At 43.9% G+C, this 22,974-nt stretch overlaps 1 protein-coding gene across 5 annotated transcripts in view; it reads left to right on the top strand.

Annotated features, from left to right (window-relative positions):
• Window positions 1-22,974, top strand: part of focad (focadhesin) — a 334,365-nt gene that overhangs the window by 241,512 nt on the left and 69,879 nt on the right. For all 5 annotated transcript variants that reach the window (XR_011949158.1, XR_011949159.1, XM_072516930.1 and 2 more), the window contains 4 exons: window positions 3,870-3,989; window positions 9,532-9,654; window positions 13,622-13,699; window positions 15,100-15,171. Coding sequence is in view for 3 of the 5 variants with exons in the window: in XM_072516930.1 (XP_072373031.1) it covers window positions 3,870-3,989; window positions 9,532-9,654; window positions 13,622-13,699; window positions 15,100-15,171 (393 nt within the window). In the remaining 2 variants the exon portion in view is untranslated. The remainder of the gene's footprint in view (window positions 1-3,869; window positions 3,990-9,531; window positions 9,655-13,621; window positions 13,700-15,099; window positions 15,172-22,974) is intronic.

Raw genomic sequence — 22,974 nt, 5'->3', positions numbered from 1 at the left:
TGTCCTTTCAAACTGTCAGACCCAGGAGTACAAGAATGATCATTAGGATAAAATGATGGTTGATCCATTATAACTTTGCCATTTTTATTAATATGCCATCGGCACATTTAATTATGTCATGCTTTTATTACCTTGAGTGGTATGTTATTCCAAATGTTTATCGCTATTTAAGTAAAACAGTTTTTCTCCAATATGCTGATTTTCCACAAATTTCCTTATAATTCCTCTGAACCTATTTTCCAGGAATACCTTGATGCAATGTTTTGGATTTACTTCATTTATCTATGCTTTTCATACTTTATTTATGCTGTTCCAACATCTGCAGAAACAGCTATGAATTTAAAGAGAAATTCAAATTTCTAGTTATTAGAATGGAAAGGATTACACATCAAGATGTTAATGTTTTAAAATAACTTTTACAGTATCAACGAATAAATACACAAAAAGTAGGACAAATCCAACCCAGCCAATTGCTGCTTTATCAGTCTACTCTCAATCGTCAGTAAGGTGATGGAAGGGGGTCATCAATAGCGCTATCAAGCGGCACTTGTTTAGCAATAACCTGCTCACTGACGCTCAGTTTGGGTTCCGCCAGGGTCACTCAGCTCCTAACCTCATTACAGCCTTGGTTCAAACATGGGTGAGGGGTGAGGTGAGAGTGACTGCCCTTGACATCAAGGCAGCATTTGATCAAATACGGCATCAAGCAGCCCTAGCAAAGCTGGAGTCGTGGGGATGGGGGGGCTCTCAACTGGTTGGAGTCATACTTGGCACAAAGAAAGATGGCTGTGGTTGTTGGTTGGTCAGCCATCTCATTTCCAGGACATCACGGCAGGAGGTTCTCAGGGTAGTGTCCTAGACTCAAACATCTTCAGCTGCTTTATCAATGACCTTCCTATCAACATGAGGTCAGACATGGGGTTGTTCACTGATGATTACACAATATCCAGCACCATTTGCAACTCAGCCGACACTGAAGCAGTCCACATGCAAACGCAGCAAGACCTGGACAATAGCTAGGCTTGGGGTGGCAAGCAGCATTTGCGCTACACAATTGCCAGGCAATGACCATTTCCAATAACAGAGAATCAAACTATCGTCCCTGACATTCAATGGCGATCCCCAACTATCGACATCCTGGTGATTATCATTGACCAGCAACTGAACTAGCCACATCAATACTATGGCTACAAGAGCAGGTTAGAGGCGTTCGGAATCCTGCGCTGAGTAACTCCTGTCTGGACTCCCCAAAACCTCTTCGCCACCTACAAGGCACAAGTCAGGAGTTTGACGGAATTCACCTCACTTGCCTGGATAAGTGCAGCTTCAACAACACGCGAGGAGCTCGACACCATCCAGGACAAAGCAGCCCACTTGATTGGCACCCCTTCCACAAACATTCACTCCTTCTACCACCGACGTATAGTAGCAGCAGTGTTTCCGCTCTACAAGATCCACTGTAGGAACTCACCAAGGCTCCTGAGGCAGCACCTTCCAAACGCATGACCACTACCATCTAGAAGGACAAACACAGCAGATACATGGGAACACCGCCACCACCTGGGCGTTCCCCCCCCCCCCAAGTCGCTCACCATCTTGACTTGGAAATATATTGCCATTCCTCCACTGTCGCTGGGTCAAAATCATCGTATTCCCTCCTTAATAGCACTTTGGGTGTGGGTCTACTACATCACATTAATTCAATGATTCAAGAAAGCAGCTCACCACCACCTTCTCAAGGGCAATTAAGGATGAGCAACAAATGCTGGGTTGTAAAAATGAATGTTTAAAAATTATTAATTAAACATTATTTTCTTTTTGTAGGCAACATATACTTAAATATCAAACAGAATTTGTTCCTTTCTACTTTTACTGACACCAAAAACCCCAATGTTTTTTTTATTTGTTCATGGGATGTGGGCATCACTGGCTGTGCCAGCATTTATTGCCCATCCCTAATTGCCCTTAAGGGACAGCTAAGAATCAACCACATTGCTGTGGGTCTGGAATCACATCTCGGCCAGATCAGGTAAGGATGGCAGATTTCCTTCCTTAAAGGGCATTAGTGAACCAGATGGGTTTTTACAACATTCGACAGTGGTTTCATGGTCATCATTAGACTCTTATTTCCAGATTTTTATTGAATTCATATTTCACCATCTGCAGTCGTAATTTGAACTTGGAACCCCAGAGCAGTACTCTGGCTCTCTGGATTACTAGTCCAGTGACAATACCACTATGCCACCACCTTCCCTCAGTCATTTACTCAGTCATTTAAGGAGAAATTAACTTCTCCTGGAACTAGTTCAAAGTGTTTTACTTATGTTCTTTTCTAATATTTTCTACCTTGCGAATTTTCCCTGGGGATTCTCCCTATAGCCTCAACTCGGCGGACACTCCAGCCTTGTCTAAGCTCCTCACTAGCTAAGTTTTCAAACTGAGCACGATACGCTCAATGCACAAGAGAGTCTTTGTTTCTCCACTGAAGGTACAGGACTGGTCAACATCTATCTTCGTCCTATCCGACCTGCCAGTTGGCTGCTGATCACCCAAGACGAAACATGGCAACTATGCTCTGATCTGGGTGATCAGATGTCTCTGGGCTTTTAGGCAAACCTGTAATCTGATCTCAGTATAGTTTCCTCTACTCTCCTCTCAATTGCAATGGGTGTCACAGTAGCCCTGCATCCAAATCAAAATGGTAATTGTCTCTCTCCAGTTGTCACTGCTTTTCATCCCTGAAACAGATATAGGGCGGGATTCTTCGGCCGCGTCCGCCCGGCGACCTGAAATTCCCGCCCGAGGTCAATGGACTTTTACATGGTCCGCATCCCGTCCGGAGCGATCTTGCGCTGGGCGCAGTCGAAGAATCCAGCCCATAGGTTCCGGACCAGCTTTTTCCAGCTTGATGTCAATAACACCTGTTTGGGTTCTCGGAGACTCACAGTTTTCTCACTGGGGACTTGGGGTCCACTGTCATTATTCAAATTCAACATTCAGCACCTCCCTTTCAGTAACACAGTGTAACTCTGCTTATGATCTAATAACTGAATCATCCCGGATTACTGTCAGACAGACTGCAGTATAGGTCTCATAACTCTTTCAATTTAACATTTCAAAACTATGATAATCTTATCAACCAAAAATAATTGTCCTAAAGCACAGTAAACATATAAACCTCACACTTGTAACAAATAGGGATAATTCACCTTCATTTGCTACCAAACGCGCAGTAATTGGGAGGACTGGAGGTATTTAAAAAAAAATTTAAAAATTTATTGGCATTTTGCACTTATGATCCAAGCTCTGCAGAATAATAGAACCAACCATCATAATCAACAAAGTAACAATATCAGCACAGGCTGTCCCCACATCCATGGCGGTAGCCCCCGTTCTATCCTTTCCTTACTTTATTTACAAAGTGTATCTCATCATTTTTTTTTTAGAAGTGTTCTTATTGGGACTTTTAACATTTAGTGATATGGATTACGCACATTTTTACACATGTATGTACAACTGTTGCCAGGGCTGTTTACATTGTTCATAATTTATACATACATTAGTTTTGCTGGGGAGGGAGATCCTGTTTCCCCCCTCATGTTCTTGTGTGGGGGGGTGATTAGGCAGATCTGTTCAAACCTGGATCAACTGCTTGGCAGGTCGCTATGCCCACCATTATACCACCATCGCCGAACATTGCTTTGTCAAGTGACCGTTTAATTTTCCTCCATCTAAGCTAAGTAAATAAGCTGGCCGAAGTCCATGGACTACGCACTGATAGCTATGAATTTTATTTGTCGTACTCAATTGTCTGTATGAAGTAAGATAATCAGCAATAAAACAATGGTCATAATCTTCATCTTTTTCAGGTGTTGGCTTATTCAGTGGCGTGTGTGAGTGTTTCTGCCTTCAGTGCTGGTATCATACCAGCGGATGAAGCTGAAGAGATCATGAACAAGCTGCGGACCTTGGCAGAACAGAGCCAACAGGTCGGTGACCAGTCTGTGTTGAATTGTCCAAAGTTCTTGAATGCAACTTTATAGAAGAGTACTAAAGTTTTCAGACAATACTGGGTTTTCTCAGTCTCCTTCCTTTGCAGTTGGAGATCCAGGAGACACACCTACCCTCCCCCATTCCTCCACTGATCAGCCAAAAATAGTGTTCCATGGCCGCTGTCTTTAGAAAAGGAGGGGCGAAAAGCAGAAAAAAAACCCTAAATGGCACAGTCTTGGATGAACAGAGTGAATCGAGGGGATTTATAAATGCATTTGATCCCACCCTCAGGAGAATACAGTTTGACCATAGTGCAGTAAGCATACCCATTTCCGACAACACCTATCCTTATAGAAAAGCAAGATACCACAGTTGCTTGAAATTCTGGAAATACTCAGCAGGTCAAGCAACATCTGTGGAGAGAGATGGTCATTATTGACCCAAAATGTGAACTCCGTTTCTCTCTGCAGTTGTTGCCTGACCTGCTGAGTATTTCCAGCATATTCTGTTTCTGTTTCTATCCTCCTAGCTTGCCTGAGTGGCATTGCCAATTTGTACTAAGTTGTCGGCAATTTCAGGGCAGCATGGTAGCAAGGGCAACACGATAGCACTATGTTAGTGCTATGGCCCCAGGTTCGATTTCCGGCTTGGGTCACTGCCCGTGCGGAGTTGGCACGTTACCTCCGTGTCTGCGTGGGTTTCCTCTGGGTGTTCCGGTTTCCTCCCACAGTCCCGACAGACGTGCTATTAGGGCATCTTGACAAATATATGAATAGGATGGGAATAGAAGGATACGGACCCAGGAAGTGTAGAAGATTGTAGTTTAGTCGGGCAGTATGGTCGGCACGGGCTTGGAGGGCCGAAGGGCCTGTTCCTGTGCTGTACATTTCTTTGTTCTTTGTTCTTTGTAATTTGGAGATTCTGAATTTTCCCTCTGTGTACCGGAACAGGTGCCGGGATGTGGCGACTGGGGGATCTTCACTGTAACTTCATTGCAGTGTTAATGTCAGCCTACTTGTGACACTAAAGATTATTATTATGTCTTGTAGCCATATCCCAAAGGAACTGGGTTGAGGTAATCCAAAATTGGATCACCAGTGGGACTCTTACAGTTAGCACTAAAGACTTTCGGTGCATCAGTGTGAACTGGACACTCTGTCCCAAGTTTCTGATCTTTGATATTCTCTGATCAGAACGAATGATGACAAAAGACATTTCCAACATAATAGACTTGTTCCACATTAAGGTCTGCCATAGATAACATTTTGGGTTCCGTGGCTTTATTTGCACACATAACAGATGTTAATGTCTTACTTTTTATGGGAGTCAACTCTTCAAATCCTTCATCTCCATTTCTACAAAAGTAAACTGGGAGTTGGAACAATAATCCACCGTTATGACTTGAACCAAATATTTGAGTACTACTCCCGTTGTTACAAAGGTACAGCGAGCAAAAACTTAGGTGAAGCTTCATACAGAGCGTTAAACTGCTGCAGCGGATAAACATGCAGCACAGCGGTTATGATTCACTTAGTTTAATTACCGTTTTCTGTCATGATACAAAATAAAGTGCATGGCAGACTGCCCCGCATCAGTAGGTCACCTTAATTGACTTAAACATGGTGTCTTCCAGCTATGCCTCCCAACATTTCTGAGCCTGCTTAAAACTTGTGTATCCCTAAAACCAGATTGTTAACCTGTGAGGATTTGTCCACCATGTTTTTCTCCTCACAGAAAGTAGTGACTTTGTTTCTGAGCTCTTCCCTTTTCCACTAGAAATTGACTAGGGAGATGCTAATCAAACCTGGCACAGTATTTCCTCTTTTAAATTCGCTTCCAAAACTCAGTAGGAAGACGTGGTGTTTCATCACCCTTAGATGTAAATGTTTGTCGTTAGCTCCTGGCATGACATAATGACCCCCCTGTTGTTCCTGATTGTTCTCACTCAGAGTAGCTTTGTCTAACTTTAATACATTTTCTGTAAATGCTTGTATCCTGTGGCTTTTCTTTTTAAAGCTGTGTAAATCTGCTGGTTTTAAAACCCAGCCCTTAAGCAGCTCTTCTATTCCCAAATGCTTTTGGTGGGAAAATTGGTCATTTAAAAAAAAACATACATGACCAATTGCAGACATTGCACATTTCAACTCAAATCATGGCTATTTTCCATATAGGTCAGTCTACTAATGTGCGATAACATAAAGCTGATGTGTTTTAAAGTAAATGTGCCAACGGGTTTATTGGATACGTTTTATTCAGTTTAGCTTTGGGGTTAATGTGCCAACACGTTTTTGGATATATTTTATTCAGCCTGACTCGGAAGCATGATTCCGAGACTTGAGCACACAATCTTGGTTCAGACTTCATTTCCTCTTTACCTCCTTGTCAGAGGTTCCATTTGTGGATGAAGCATTAAACAGATAATCCATCTGTCTGTTCAGTTATACTCAGATATTCCAATGGCATTAATAATAATCTTTATTCGTGTCACAAGTAGGCTTACATTAACACTGCAATGACGTTACTGTGAAAATCCCCCAGTCGCCACACTCCGGCGCATGTTCGGGTGCACAAAGGGAGAATTCAGAATGTCCAATTCACCTAACAAGCACGTCTTTCGGGACCTGTGGGAGGAAACTGGAGCACTTGGAGGAAACCCACGAGGAGAACGTGCAAACTCCGCACAGACAGTGACCCAGGCCGGGAATCGAACCTGGGACCCTGGTGCTGCGAAGCAACAGTGCTAACCACTGTGCTATCGAAAAAGAGTGGTTACATTACTGCCCAATAGCACCAAAAATAAACCGATTAATCTCACCCACTGAGTCCTGCTACACTGCCACAATAGTAATAAAGTAATTAAATTCTAACAGTGTTGGACAGACGAGATGCAGGGAGGATGTTTTCCCTGGTTGGGGAATCTAGAACCAGAGGACAGTCTCAGGATACGGGGTAAACCATTTAGGACTGAGATGAGGAAACATTTCTTCACTCTAAGGGTCATGAATCTGTGGCATTCTCCAGAAAGCTGTGAAGGCCAAGTCACTGAATGCAGTCAAGAAACAGATAGATAACTTTTTAGATTTTAATGGCATCAAGGAGTTTGGGGAGAAAACAGAAATATGGCATTGAGATCGAGGACCAGCCATGATCCTATTGCATGGCGGAGTAGGCTCAAAAGGGTCAAGTGGCCTACTCCTTCTCCTGGTTTCTATCTATCGTTGTTTCAATTTATAATTCTGAAACCTTTTAAGACTTCCTGAGAATCTCTAATTGGACACTTTTTTAAAACAAAAGGTCTTTTTTTTCTTTCGGTGCACAGATTCTGATTGCCTGTTGGCATCCAGCGATGTGACGATTTTCATTAACAGGCCTCCGCAATGTGATTTCCTTGGTTGTCCTTTGGCCTCAAAGCTGAATGGAACCTGTTCTCTCTGTCCACACATACAACTGTTAACTATCCAGCAAAAGTCACTGGGGAATATTCAGAAGCAGGAACTCTGTTTTTTTAAATCTATGCTCCAGCTGAGTGATGCTGGTGTCAGTATTTGCATCCCTACTCCAGTCCTTGCTGTGACCAAAAAGCTCAACAGAGAACGGGACCTCCCTGCCCTATACAGCTTCACTGCACAGAAGGCATTGTTCGAGCTCTTAGTAAGAACAAAAAACAAAAGAAAAGTACAGCACATATATTTGTCAAGACTCCCCTTAAACGTCACTATCATACTTGCTTCCACCATCTCCTCCGGCAGCGAGTTCCAGGCACCCACTATCCTCTGTGTAAAAAATCTTCCCTCACACGTCTCCTCTAAACTTTGCCCCTACCACCTTCAAACTATGTCCCCATGTAATTGACTCTTCCACCCTGGGCAAAAGAACCTGACTATCCACTCTGTCCATGCCCCTCATAACTTTGTAGACTTCTAACTCCACCATTGGTCAGGTGTTTTTCTCGGCCTGACAACATGGTCGCACAAGTGCATTTAAACTAAGGACACCAAGGAGTTGAAAGAAAAATGAAGATTCGGGTTGTCTTATCTTCTAGTCTTATTATTCATATTCATGATTCACACATTGATAATGCACAACTAAGTGAAGTCATTCTTAGTTTTCTTCCCTGAGTTGGTGCCCACAAAGAGAAAAAATACAGCTTATTGTGGCAGTGAATATATTTAACTGTCATTTGTTAATGCCAGGAGATGTCAATGTTTAAAGCTGAAAGCGTGCAAGCCAGCTCGTGTAAACTGTGGGTTGATAAGAGTCGTAATAATTATTATTATCCATGTGGGTGGCCAGCTGAATAGTGTGCAGTTTTGATTCCTGATGCTTTCCATGATGGTAGGAAGGAAAAGAAATATCTTGCATGTGGAACTAGCTCTGCCAGACTGAGGCAATTCCAAGCATCACCAATATTAGAATAAAAGCTCGAGATTCTGCCTTTTGAATACAGAATTGTACAAGATTTCCTTTTCACTATTATATATTCACTTGGTGAGCAGGAAATGAGCAGTTATTCCATCAATTATCGTGACTAAATACTTCTCCCCACCTCCAAGCACACAGCTATGTAGTTTTTTTTGTGGAATACAAAAATATATAGGAAAAAATCCCAGGTCAATGGAGGGGAGAAAGACCTCTCTGGAAAATTCCTCTCCGAACCTTCAGACCAGAGCCAGAGTAAGTGATCACATGGTGCAAAACATAAGATTAACACCTTCTGTAAATGAGACTCTGGCAGGAATATGAATGCTTGTATTTAGGTAGCAGTATCAATACAAGCAATGTGAAGTCATTTACCGTGATCCTGTAGGGTAGGCCTGTAGCTTCTATATATGGAAACCTTGACATGTTTGATTCACAGTGTGAATGAAGAGCCTTTGTGGGAAATCTGTGTCATTGGGCCATGACATAGTTTGTATTAACATTGCTGTGTGGAAATTGGGAACATTTGTGGTAATGTGTGCTGCTAATATGTGCCTTCAATTGACCAGCCAGAGAGTGGGTCACTCCCAGCCATGTGGAAGTGTAGGAATCTAATTACAGAATAGAAAATAATTATTCCGAGAGGTTGTGATTCAACAGAGTTGTGAATTCTGCTTCTTTGTTAACTGGGCCAAGTCATCAAACACAAACACCCAGACATGGACATATCTTTGCACTGTGCCACTTTGAATATAGAATCACAGAGTCCCTGCAGTGCAGAAAGAGCCATTTGGCCTATCGAGTCTGCACCGACCCTCTGAAGGAGCACCCATGCCGAGGCCCACGCCCCCACCCTACCCCACCTAACCTGCAGATCCCTGGACACTAAAGTGCAATTTATCATGGCCAATCCACCTAACCTGCACATCTTTGGACTGTGGGAGGAAACTGGAGCACGCGGAGGAAACCCATGCAGACACGGTGAGAAAGTGCAGACTCCACAGAGACAGTGACCCAAGGCCGGAATTGAACTGGGTCCCTGGCACTATGATGCACCAGTGCTAACCACCATGCCGCTCCAATATTAAAGCTCTAAATTTGATTTTCTTTTATTCTCAGACTCCAGGTTTTGCCATGGCTCTTGGGAACTTGGCTCATGGCCTGGCGGTCTGTGGACACGGCAAGGCCGAAGACCTTAATAACCGACTACTTCCTGCGTGGATGAAGATTCTTCTCGCCGAGGTCGGAAGTTGTTTATAAACGTGATCTGCAATTCAATGAATTTATGCTAGTTCTACCTCTATTAAATATTCATGACGCTCCAATGCATTAAAAATAAGTTCGCAGTGAGGAGAATAGTAACAGATCTCAGGAGAATGTACATGTAATTTAATGTATGAAATTGTGTATTATGGTTGGAAGAAGGATAAGAGCCAATGTAAAGTAAATGGTACAATTTTAAAGAGGTGCAGAAACAGCAAGACCTATGTACACAAATCATTAGTGACGGCAGGTCAAGTTGAGACGGTTGTTTAACAAAAACATGCACGGTCCTTAGATTTATAAACAAACGCATATAGTGTAAAAGGCAAAGAAGTTATGCTAAACTTGTAAAGTGCTATTTAGGCCCCAGTTAGAGTATTGTTTCCAGGTCTGTACTTCACACTTTAAGAGGGATTTCAAAAACTTTAAAAGAGTGCAAAAGAGATTTATTATAATGACATCAGGGAAACGGGACTTCAGTTAGGTGGAAAGACGAGAGGAGCTGGGTTGTTCTACCTCAAACAGAGAGATTAATGGGAGATTGGAATCAAAATCAAGAAGGATTTTGTGGAGTAAATAGGTAGAAGCTATTTCCAGTGGCCAAAGAGTCTGTAAAAGAATTAGAGTTAAGATGGGAGAGAGATTATTTTGCACCGTGCGTAAGAGTGGTGTAAACAGATCGAATAATACCTTTGCAAAGACAGCTTAAAGGGAAAAATATTGCAGGTCTTTGAGAAAAGGGTAGGGGAATGGGCCGAATTGGATAACTCTTTCAAAGTGCTGACACTGGAACACTGGGCTAAATGATGCCTTCTGAGATTTTACAATATCTTTACATGTGGCAGGTCAGAGCTAAACTTTAGATACACTGCTTATGTATAAATAGAAGCCCTATTGTCTAAAGAAATAAACCTGTGTTAGCAGCTCTGGATATAATTTAAACCAGTTCGGTTCTTTGCATGTTGGCATACAAATCTAATAGACCAGCCTTCTGATTATGGTGTAGCAATAACGATCGGTTGATTCCTGAAGCATTGGGAGCAGAGAGTAGGTTGTTTTTAAAAAATGTATGTAGTTTTGGGAGCGTTGGGCAGGAGTGAGGGATCTGGGAGAAGTAGAGGTGGTCTTTAGGTTAGTTGAGGATTGTGAGGAGGGTCAGTGGTTTCGGGATAGGGCTGGTTAAAGATCTTGAGACTTGTAGTGGAGGTGTTGGGAACAGAGGTTTGAGCATTGGAAGTGCAGAGTTAATATATTTGACAGGAGTAGGCTTATCGGAATGGATTCTGAGACCCTTCCACCTTCTCCTCAGTCATAAAAACAATTAAGAAACCATGAACTGACTGTTAATTGATTAAAGCACCCATTATGTCTTTGGTGAGCTTGCTGACCACACACACCCATTTCGATAAGGTGAGTAATCTTTATAAGCTTTCCTGATGCTTAAGTGTGGCATCACAGGAAGTGTGCACAAAAGCATGACAGAAAGTATATGCTGACACAGTTTACAATGGGGGTGATTTTGAGCCCATGTTAGCCGTCCGCAGAATCGGCGGCATGGGCGGAAAATTCCACAACAATCCAGGAACGTGATTCTCACCATAGAGATCATGAGTCCTGATTTTCCTTGCCGTTTGCCGGTGAAGTCCGGAGGTTCACACCTTAATTTTAATATATTTACATCAATTTGAATCTTATCATCCTGCCACATGATTTCCCCCCTCACTAATAATGATAATCTTTATTAATGTCACAAGTAGGCTTACATTAACATTGCAATGAAGTTACTGTGAAAATCCCCTAGTCGCCACACTCCGCTGCCTGTTCGGGTACACTGAGCGATAATTCAGAATGTCCAATTCACCTAACAAGCATGTCTTTCAGGACTTGTGGGAGGAAATCGGAGCACCCAGAGGAAACCCACACAGAGACAGGAAGAACGTGCAGGCTCTGCACACACGGTGACCCAGGCCGGGAATCGAACCCGTGTCCCTGGCACTGTGAAACCACTGTGCTACCATGTACTAAATATGTTCTCCAGATTCAGAACAAGTTTGGCCTATGTAAGGCAGTCGAGGGGATCCCTCTGGGGGTGCAGAGATAAGTATAGTTCCCCGGGGGGAGGTGGGGGGGGAGGGGGGGGGGGGGAAGAGAGGCATGCCTGGGCAGTTCCCTAGTGCTGCCCCAGCACAGGTTGGCATTGCCAGATTGACACAGTGCCAACCTGGCTGTGCCAACACAGTCGACGGTGTAGGATGAGTACCGGTGATACTTCCATGCTGTTGGTGGGGGGGGGGGGGGGGGGGGGGGGGGGGGTGGAATGCTGGCGAGGATTGTTTGAGTGTGGGGTTGTTGGAATGCCAATGAGGCTGTAGTTCTGATCAGGGTGCCCTTTAAAGATGGCGCCCCTCTCTTCATGGGGAGGAGGCCCTTGCCTTTGCCTACCTAATCGCCCACCGGAGAATCCTGCACCACTCAAAATTGCAGACTGGCTGTCCGATCTATTGGAATTTCTCCAAGTGGAGAAAATTAAATTTGCCATCCGGGGGTTGGAGGAAGGCTTCCACAACACATGTGAGCCATTCACCCAGTTGTTCCAAGACCTGTTTGTAGTCAACAGCCAATAGGCCAAAGGAAGGGACAGGGTAGTAACGGTACAACAAAGAGAGAAGGTTGGGGGGAGGGGATACAAGGAGGCATGGAACCTCAACTACGCCTAACCAATAGCAAAATACACAACACCATGCCAATTCAACTGGAGCAGGACACGAGCAGACGAGGGAAGAAGGCACGCCAGATGGACAAAGGGGGGGGGGGGGGGTCAGGAGGAAAAGTGGGAGCAGGGGACCCAGCCAGAACCAAACGCCTACTGGAAAACGAAAAACAAGAAACTGTAACCATTGTAAATAACGTAAGACGACTGATGTAAATAACCGGTTGCTGTTAGGTAACATGGACATCCTGAATTCTCCCTCTGTATACCCGAACAGGCCCTGGAATGTGGTGACTAGGGGCTTTTCACAATAACTTCATTGCTGTGTTAATGTAAGCCTACTTGTGACAATAAAGATTATTATTTCTCTTTATCTTTCTTTTGTTTTCAAATGTCTGTCCATGCTTACCCTTGTGCTGTATACTACAAAAACCTCAATAAAAACATTTTTAAAAATAAAATAAATAAAGATGGCGCCCCGATCTCTCTGGAGCTGCTTTTCGGGATATTTAAGGGCCTGCCCCGCCAGAGTGGTGGCGTAACCTACTCTTTTTCTTCTCTCTAAGAAGCTCAATATCTGGAGAAAAAACTGGTCTATGCAACTGGAGAGTTACACACCAGTTTTCAGTCTGAGCCTGACACTTTACTAACTCTGGTCAGAATCCGCGCCAGTCTTTTTCACAATACCAGGGGATCTTCCATGGCATTGCTCATGATGAGCTGGAGGATATGTTGCTTTATCCCTCATAATCAGCAATATATTATCAGAGCTAATGGTTTGTGACTATTGAATAAGTGATTTTTAGTAGCATATTCTGTAGACGTACTGTTGGGGTAAGTATGTAATTTTATCTCTTACCTTCCAATGATCTAGAAGGAACGAGTTAAAAGTGAGTGGATATCCAATATAAAATAACTTCTTGACCTCTCACTGGATGGAGCCTGTCTTTAAATATAACCTGGTGTTCTCTTTCCTTTTCCGATGCACATGCTCCAACAGAGTGTTTGAAAGAGTACATTACCTGATGTTAATGGTGTAGTGATATCACAATAAAGTTTATAGTTTAAATCCTCCAATTGCCCCACACGCACGAGTACAATATTGACGGGTAGTCTATCCATTATGTCCTGAAGTCAGTTATTTTTTTACAGATTGATGACTTTGTTCTGTATAGCTCTATGATAACTATCAAAGCAGTTTAACTTATTTTTCTCATTTCCTTACATCTGTCAAAGGGTTGTCCCACAATGCATCGATTAGCTGCGGTAAATGGTCTTGTTGGTTTAGTGGGATCTGAAAGTTCTCTGATACAGGTATGCTTCATTGTTCTGAAATTACTTACCAGCGCAAAAAATGTTTGAAATGAACCATTCAGGAGCCTAAATAAGAAAATGAAATAAAGCCATTTTAGTAGTTTATTAGCAATAGAATACAATGTAATTATTTGGTAAATGGTGATGTGAAGTGGCTACACATCTCAAATAAATGTCCCGTCCTGTTTAAGGTATAGCTGGAGAGAATACATGGGGTGAACTTTAAGTGAGTGATGTGTCCATAACCTGTACAAGGAGCTTGGTCAGATTATAGGAGGGCAGGTGGGTGGAGAAATATGATGTCAAAATCATCTGATAAATGGGGGAAGAAGGAAGGAAAGTTCCTGTAAAATCAACCTCCAGATTAATGTGATAAATAAGCACACTAAGCATCTATTAGTGGGACATTCGTAATCTGGTCATGAGGTCCAAATATTATACCCGAGAAAGTTTGTTTGGGATAATATTCCTATGTTTGGACCCAGAAGAATGTTGGGGACTGAGGTGTCAGTGATCGGTTGGGTAGTGTTCTGCATAAAGCTAAAGTTAACAATTTCAAGACAAAACTGCCTGCTCTACAAAACTGCTCAACAGACAACACAAGGGAGCACCGATTAGATCAAGGTTGTTTTGGCTCGGCATAGCCCTTTTAGTTCATGTGTAAGTTCCCCACTCGGTTTATCTGAACCCTCTGCCAAATTCCAAGTACTCCCCAGGGTAGAGAGTTTGTTGTGACAATATTTGCCCAGTTTTCCAGAAGGTATAATGTAATTGAAAACAAAGTCCTCACTAGTTCTTTGTCAGTTGTCTGGCTCACACACAAGTTAAAAATGAAATATTTAGGGCTCAGAAGGAAACTCAGGTGCAACCTTTCCACCGATACTCCTCAAATCATTATGTAGCATTGCTGATCAATTGTATTTTGGTAAATATGGATTTAGAGATAGTATGAGTATAATATATATTGCTTTCAGACAAATTTTGAAGTACAGAAGCAGGCAGGTCAGATTTGATTGTTGCAGATTATTGCAAAGTTACACCTTCAGTACGATTAAAGTTGGAAATATGAAGCAATCTCTTAATGGTCCATGTTTTCTCCAGTAACCATTTTCACTAAGCTAATATGTTGGGACAGCGTTAGATGTGGTAGCTGTTTCACTTCTGACAAAGTGATGCCACATTAACATTTATTTTCAGATCTAAATTTTAAAAAAACAAATACCTTATTAAATATGAAACTATTTATCAAATGTATGAAATAAGTTAACAGATCTAGTTTGTGAAACAACAGCGCAGTAGAACCTCAAACACTGTGTTCGCTTGTCAAACTTTTGCCAGTCTCGATTGATCTCTGAATTTAACGCTGTCTAATCATCTACCCTTGGCTCTTTGGTGTGCAGCTGAAGTCAGAAACAATCCAGTCATCGCAGTTTCAATCCAAGATGAATGAAGTCATCAGAGCAATGACTCAGGTGAGTTTCAGATGCCTGCTAATTTATGATCTTAATATTGAACAGTCTGCGGAGTAGATTGAATTGTCACTGAATCATAGATAGTGTTTGTCTTTTAATGCCCTTTCTCCACTCCCCTACTGTGCGAGGCAGATTTGTTTGTTCTCTCTGTCTGTCTGTGAACATAGTTCTGTCAAATCAGTAACTTTAAGAAACCCCAATTTAAACCAACTTCACAAATTGGCACCATTCTGAATTGGCCCATTCACATGCGTGCACTTCACAGAGGGGTATGAGATGATTTCACCACAATAACTTGAACTAAAATTACTTCCTCTGCTGCTTCTCAAGTGTATCAGGCGAGACCTTGGAGCAATTTGTTACTACTTCAATACCTTGCAACCTTTTAATTACATTTTCCCCAAACTCGAAGTTGACATGAGATTTCATGTTATATTTTGTTGATGGGTTAATGGAGGATTCTTATTGCTGCTAGTGTCACCATCATAACTCGAACATTAACCTCCGTGTTTGCACAGATTTTAGAAATCCTTTTACTGAAGGCTGTTTTATCCATTTGCAAAAAATTGCTGCTTTAACGTTATTATTCCGTTTTAAAAAAATATATATTTTATTCAAGATTTTTGGCCAAACATAACAGTACGTAACAGTACGTACTGTTTATTTTACACAACAATAAAGCAATATAAATAACAGTGGCCAGTTTTCAACAAATAAATAAATAATATATAAACAAAAACAAAAATAAAACTGAATGGCAACTGCCTTGTCCAAAATAAATACTCTCCAAAAATACAATCCAACAATCCAATATATAATTACCTATAACAACTACCTATACATATTATACATATACAATAACATCTCTGAGAGTCCGTTCGATTTCCCCCCCCCCCCCTCCCCTCCCCCCTGGGTTGCTGCTGTATTCTACTTCTTTTCCATTCCCTCTATCTTTCTGTGAGGTAATCGACGAACGGTTGCCACCGCCTGGTGAACCCCTGAGCCGAACCCCTTAACACAAACTTAATCCGTTCTAACTTTATAAACCCTGCCATGTCGTTTATCCAGGTCTCCACACCAGGGGGTTTGGCTTCCTTCCACATTAACAATATTCTGCGCCGGGCTACTAGGGACGCAAAGGCCAACACGTCAGCCTCTCTCGCCTCCTGCACTCCCGGCTCTTCTGCAACCCCAAATATAGCCAACCCCCAGCTTGGTTCGACCCGGACCCCCACCACCTTCGAAAGCACCTTTGCCACCCCCACTCAGAACCCCTGTAGTGCCGGGCATGACCAGAACATGTGGGTGTGATTTGCTGGGCCTCTCGAGCATCTCGCACACCTATCCTCTACCCCAAAAAATTTACTGAGCCGTGCTCCAGTCATATGTAACACCTTAAATTGTATCAGGCTTAGCCTGGCACACGAGGACGATGAGTTTACCCTACGTAGCCCAAGTACCGGAAGTCCCTTGTTACCTTCCTCAACGGTAAATCCTCTATCTCTCTGCTCTGCTCCCCTGGATGCACCACAAACAACTCACTTTTCCCCATGTTCAGTTTGTACCCTGAAAAATCCCCAAACTCCCCAAGTATCCGCATTATCTCTGGCATCCCCTCCGCCGGGTCCGCCACATATAGCAACAAGTCATCCGCATACAGAGATACCCGGTGTTCTTCTCCCCCCCTGAGTACTCCCCTCCACTTCCTGGAACCCCTCAATGCTATGGCCAGGGGTTCAATCGCCAGTGCAAACAATAACGGGGACAGAGGTCATCCCTGCCTCGTCCCTCTATGGAGCCGAAAATAGTCAGACCCCTGTCCATTCGTGACCACGCTCGCCATCGGGGCCCTATATAGCAACTGTACCCACCTGATATACCCCTCCCCAAAACCAAATCTCCTCAGCACCTCCCACAAATAATCCCACTCCACTCTATCAAATGCTTTCTCGGCATCCATCGCCACCACTATCTCCGCTTCCCCCTCTGGTGGGGGCATCATCATTACCCCTAGCAGCCTCCATATATTTGTATTCAGCTGTCTCCCCTTCACAAAACCAGTTTGGTCCTCATGAACCACCCCCGGGATACAATCCTCTATCCTCATTGCCTTTACCTTGGCCAGAACCTTAGCGTCCACATTCAGGAGGGAAATGGGCCTGTAGGACCCGCATTGCAGCGGGTCTTTTTCCTTCTTTAGGAGGAGCGATATCGTTGCCTCTAACATAGTCGGGGGCAACTGCCCCCTTTCCCTCGCCTCATCTGTGCTCCCTGTCCCACCCTCTCCTGCTCCTCCACCTTGGGAAATTCCAGCTGATCCAGAAAGCACATCATTCTCTCCTTCCCATCCGGGGGCTGAGCTTCATATAATCTTTCGTAAAATGCCTTGAACACTCCATTCACTCTCTCCGCTCCCCGCTCCATCTCTCCCTCCTCATCTCTCACCCCCCCTATCTCCCTCGCTGCTCCCCTTTTCCTCAGTTGGTGGGCCAGCAACCTGCTCACCTTCTCCCCATATTCGTACTGTACACCCTGTGCCTTCCTCCATTGTGCTTCTGCATTACCCGTAGTCAACAAGTCAAATTCTACATGTAGCCTTTGCCTTTCTCTGTACAGTCCCTCCTCCGATGCCTCCGCATATTGTCTGTCCACCCTCAGAAGTTCTTTCAACAACCGCTCCCTTTCCCTACCCTCCTGCTTTCCTTTATGTGCCCTAATAGATATCAGCTCCCCTATAACCACTGCCTTCAGCGCCTCCCAGACCACTCCCATCTGTACCTCCCCATTATCATTGAGTTCCAAGTACCTTTCAATACACCCCCTCACCCTTAAGCACACCCCCAATAATCCCATGTCCATTCTCCAGGGTGGACGCTGTTGTTTTTCTTCCCCTATCTCCAGGTCCACCCAATGTGGAGCATGATCCGAAATGGCTATAGCCGTGTACTCCGTCCCCATCACCTTTGGGATCAGTGCCCTTCCCAGAACAAAAAAGTCTATCCGTGAATAAACTTTGTGGACATAGGAGAAAAACGAAAACTCCTTACTCCTAGGTCTACTAAATCTCCAGGGGTCTACTCCTCCCATCTGCTCCATAAAGTCCTTAAGCACCCTAGCTGCAGCCGGCCTCCTTCCGGTCCTGGACCTCGATCTGTCCAGCCCTGGGTCCAGCACCGTATTAAAATCTCCACCCATTATCAACTTCCCCACTTCTAGGTCCGGGATTCGTCCTAACATACGCCTCATAAAGTTGGCATCATCCCAGTTCGGGGCATACACGTTCACTAATACCACCGCCTCCCCTTGCAATTTACCACTCACCATCACGTATCTGCCCCCACTATCCGCCACTATAGTCTTTGCCTCAAACCTTACCCGCTTCCCCACTAGTATGGCCAGCCCCCTGTTTTTTGCGTCTAGCCCCGAATGAAACACCCATCCTTTGCGTCGTCTGACCTGGTCTATCAGCTTCAGATGCGTCTCCTGAAGCATAACCACATCTGCCTTAAGTTTCTTTAGGTGTGCGAGTACCCGTGCCCTCTTAATCGGCCCATTCAGCCCTCTCACATTCCACGTGATCAACCGGGTTGGGGGGCTCTTTACCCCCCCCCCCCCCTGACGACTAGCCATCTCCTTTTCCAATCCAGCTCCTCACCCGGTTCCCACGTAGCCGTATCTCCCCCAAGCGGCGCCCCCCCGCCCCGACCATCACCACCCCCCCCCCATACCAGCTCCCCCTTCTCCCCAGCAGCAGAAACCCAGTTAACCCCCTGCCCCCGCTAGATATTATTCCGTTTTTTTGATAGTTTGTGTTTCTTATTGCACATCAAATTTAGAAACTTTGTGGATGGGAATCAAAAAATAATTTCTAGCCAGCACCAACAATAAGGTTGGCGGTTAGATGCATGGCAAGCCAGATATTGGTAAAGCTCATTTTAACTCTTGTCCGACCAATGTCCCACTACTGCAACATTGTGATTTTATTTTAACCTCAGCCATCTTTATAGGCGCTTGCAGCGCGCTTACCAGCAGAATACTCATGCCCATTATAAATGATACTGAGTGGCACACTTTTTTTGTGTGTAGATTCCTTAATGCCAAGAGACAATATAAATCTACCCATCAATCTGAGCTGCAAATAAAACTGGAACCCAGTGAAGAGAAAGACCACTTCAACCATTCAGCTTTTCAGTAACTGGTGTTATGTGCAGGTTCTTATTTAACCCCTCGTTTTCAATGGTAAATTTATATCGTACTGCACCAGACATATTGAAATTATTGTGATTCCATCATTGCCTGCATTCTCGATTATCCAAGAGAACTTTCATAAGAAATGAGAGATCAACAAGACTTGAGGCTGCACATATTATTTTGGTTCTTCACTGGGCTCTGTAGCTCTGCACCAACCGGGACATCAACTGGTAGTCGAACAGTTCATCTGTCAGACGATCTTACATCTCAAAGTTTCTGCCACTGGTATATTTGTAGCTCCAGGCACTGGGAGATGGGAAACGAATACTTCACCAGCACCAGCCAAGACTGTAAGGCTGAGCTCAAAAGGCAACTTGCCGTTGCCTCTAGTGACCCTTTCAGCAACCTCCACCGCTCTGATTCCAATGGTGCTGTCATGTTTGAGTACAAAACCTGTCCTTTTAAATGGTGCTTGTGCAAGTGAGTGGAATCTGCTTACCAGCACAGGAACTCATTTATGCGGAAATCTCTTTATTGATTTCAAAGTTGAAAGCTGTGCAGCATTTATGTCAGTGCAGATTGCTAATCTGTGGTGGGGCTGGTGGCTGCAGTCACCACTGAGCATATGGTGGAGCCTGTGGGATAATTTGATCTTCTTGACAAGTGGGCTTATTACCGGAGGATGTAGGGAAAGTGCATTCACAATTCAGAGTGGAATCAGAAAATAAATTTGGGAGATTCTTAGTTATATATCAAATTCCATGACCAGTTTAGTATGGGCTCCACTCCATTGTGACTAGTAAACAAACTTCAAATGATAGGGACTAAATGGATTTCGAAATAACATACTCAATAGCTAGCGCAAATGTATTTTGCAAGCAGATGAAAAATCTGTGCGAAATTCCATTTGGGTTAATATATGTGTGCACGGGCAGCAAGGTGGCGCAGTGGTTAGCACTGCTGCCTCACGCCGCCAAGGTCCCAGGTTCGACCCCGGCTCTGGGTCACTGTCCGTGTGGAGTTTGCACATTCTCTCCATGTTTGCGTGGGATTCACCCCCACAAACCAAAGATGTGCAGGGTAGGTGGATTGGCCACGCTAAATTGGCAAAAATGAATTGGATACTCTAAATTTTTTTTTTTAAACTATGCGTGCCCTTTTCAAACTATTTGAATTCCTTTCAAGTTAATATCCAAACTTCCTGTCAACCCTTTTCGTGAGATCTGTATCAGTATTTCTAAATACAGTCAACCCCCACCTTTTGTGTCCCCTATCGCGAATTTGTTCACCCACTCACGCCTGTGTATCCAGTCACGGTTTGCGCCCCCGAAACGTCACTCATCCGTGATTAAAAATGTAACAATCCAGATGCCACCAGTTCACAATGACATTTAAACAGTATACCCCGTTGTAACAGGTGGCATATTCCACGTTTTTGAACCCGAGTTGCTGCTCCCCTGCCCTCCAACCATTATAATACTGCAACACAAACTAAACAGCACTCACGCAAGCAAACGTTTCATGTTTCTGCATGTGGTCCTAAAAGGTTGATAAAGGACTTCATAAAATTCTTCAGAAACCATTAAGAAACACTTCCTTTGTTCCTCGAAAAAAGCGCGCACTGTAAATGTCCCTTCATTATGTATGTGCAGTCTCCACGTGCACGTGGGTTGTTGTGATTTACAGTAGTCTAAATTTTTGCAATACAGTTACAAGACATTACAGGATTTTACTCAAAGATGTAAGTCAGCGGCAAGCAGAAAACTTCCCAGGAAGGTGATGACAAAAGTTATAATTCTAGATAAGACTGCGAACAGGTGCAAGTGTTTCTATGCTGGCCAGGGAATAGTCCATGAATGAATCCGCAGTTTGGTACTGGCAGTCTAAAGAAAGCATAAGGGTCAGTGTTTCTGGTAGTCGTGCTGCCAGATTAACCTTTGTGAGCAGGAAAGACCCTGGAGGAAATGGGGAAGCTACACAATGTGTGGATAGAGCACTGGCATCATTTAATGCTCTACTCATTTGAAACAAAGCCCCTGAATTGTATCAGAGCATAAAAAGTGGTATGGAGGGTAGTGCAGATGTCACCAGTGACAACGGAAGAAGTGCAGAAGATGCCTCTCCTTCTATTTCCAAAGAATTCTCAGTCAGCAAAGGATGGTTCTGTCGCTTTAATAAGTGCTTCGGGCTGCATAATGTAAAGTTGGTGCGAGGAGCTGCTTCAGCTGACCATGCAGCTGCAGGAATACACTGAGGAAAGAGGCTGCCAGGCAGAACAGGTCTTCAGCACAGGTGAAACTGGCCCGTTCTGGAAGAAGATGCCAAGTAGGATATACATTTCAAAAGAGGAAAAGACAGTTAAAGCAGCAAAGCACAGATTGACACTTCTGCAATGTGCCAATGTGGCTGGCTTTAAACGTAAACCTCTTCTGGTTCATCGGTCAGAAAACCCTCGAGCTTTCAAAGGAAAGAATAAATGTCATCTGCCAGCCTTTTGGAATGCTGTAACAGCAATGCCTGGGTTACAGCAGCAGCCTTGAAGACTGGTTTGCCACTTGCTTTCTGCCAAAGGTTTGCATTTATCTGAGGGAAAGTAACCTGTCTTTTCAAGGTCCTACTAATGCTCGATGATGCACCTGAGCGTGCACACACACTCTCGTTGAGCACCATCCAGACATTGAGATTGTTTTTGCCCTGCAAACATGACCTTGCTTATCCAACCAGTGGATCAGGAGGTCATTGTCTCATTTGAGGCTTATTACACTGGACATAGTTTCAGTCGCATCATTCATCCTCTGGAAGCAGAACCTTCAACCACAATCCCTAATTGTGGAAGCAATTCAACAACCTCGCAGCAATTTTAAAAAAAGATTTCAATTTTACGGGGTGTGGACTTCGCTGGTTAGGCCAGCATTTGTTGCCCATTCCTAATTGTCCTCGAGAAGGTGGTGGTGAGCTGCCTTCTTGAACCACTGAAGTCTATGTGATGTAGGTACATCCACTGTGCTGTTACGGAGGGAGTTCTATGATTTTGACCCAGTAACAGTGAAGGAACGGTGATATATTTCCAAGTCAGGATGGTGAGTGGCTTAAAGGGGAATTTCCAAGTGGCCGTATTCCCAGCCCTCATCCTTCTAGATGGTAGTGGTCATGGGTTTCGAAGCTATATCTCAGGAACCTTGGTGAGTTCTTGCAGTGCAACCTGTAAATGGTACACACTACTGATGCCGTGCTTCGATGGTGGAGGGAGTGAATGTTTGTTGAAGTGGAACGGGTGCCAGTCAAGCGGGCTGCTTTGTTCTGGATGGTGTCGAGCTTGTTGAGTGTTATTGGAGCTGCACTCATCCAGGAAAGTGGGGGGTGTTTCATTACACTCCTGACTTGTGCCTTGTAGATGGTGGACAGGCTTTGAAGAGTCAGGAGGTGAGTTATTCGCCGCAGGACTCCTAGCCTCTGACCTGCTCTTGTAGCCACAGTACTTATATGGCTAGTCCAGTTCAGTTTCTGGTCAATGGTAATCCCTAGGATGTCGATAGTGGGGGAGTCAGTGATGGTAATGCCATTGAATGTCAAGGATTGATGGTTTGATTGTTTCTTATTGGAGATGGTCAT

This window comes from Scyliorhinus torazame, chromosome 9 (genome assembly GCF_047496885.1).
Source record: "Scyliorhinus torazame isolate Kashiwa2021f chromosome 9, sScyTor2.1, whole genome shotgun sequence".
Classification (NCBI taxonomy): domain Eukaryota; kingdom Metazoa; phylum Chordata; class Chondrichthyes; order Carcharhiniformes; family Scyliorhinidae; genus Scyliorhinus; species Scyliorhinus torazame.
The sequence above is the reverse complement of the archived record's forward strand: the minus strand, read 5'-3'. Positions and strand labels throughout refer to the sequence as shown.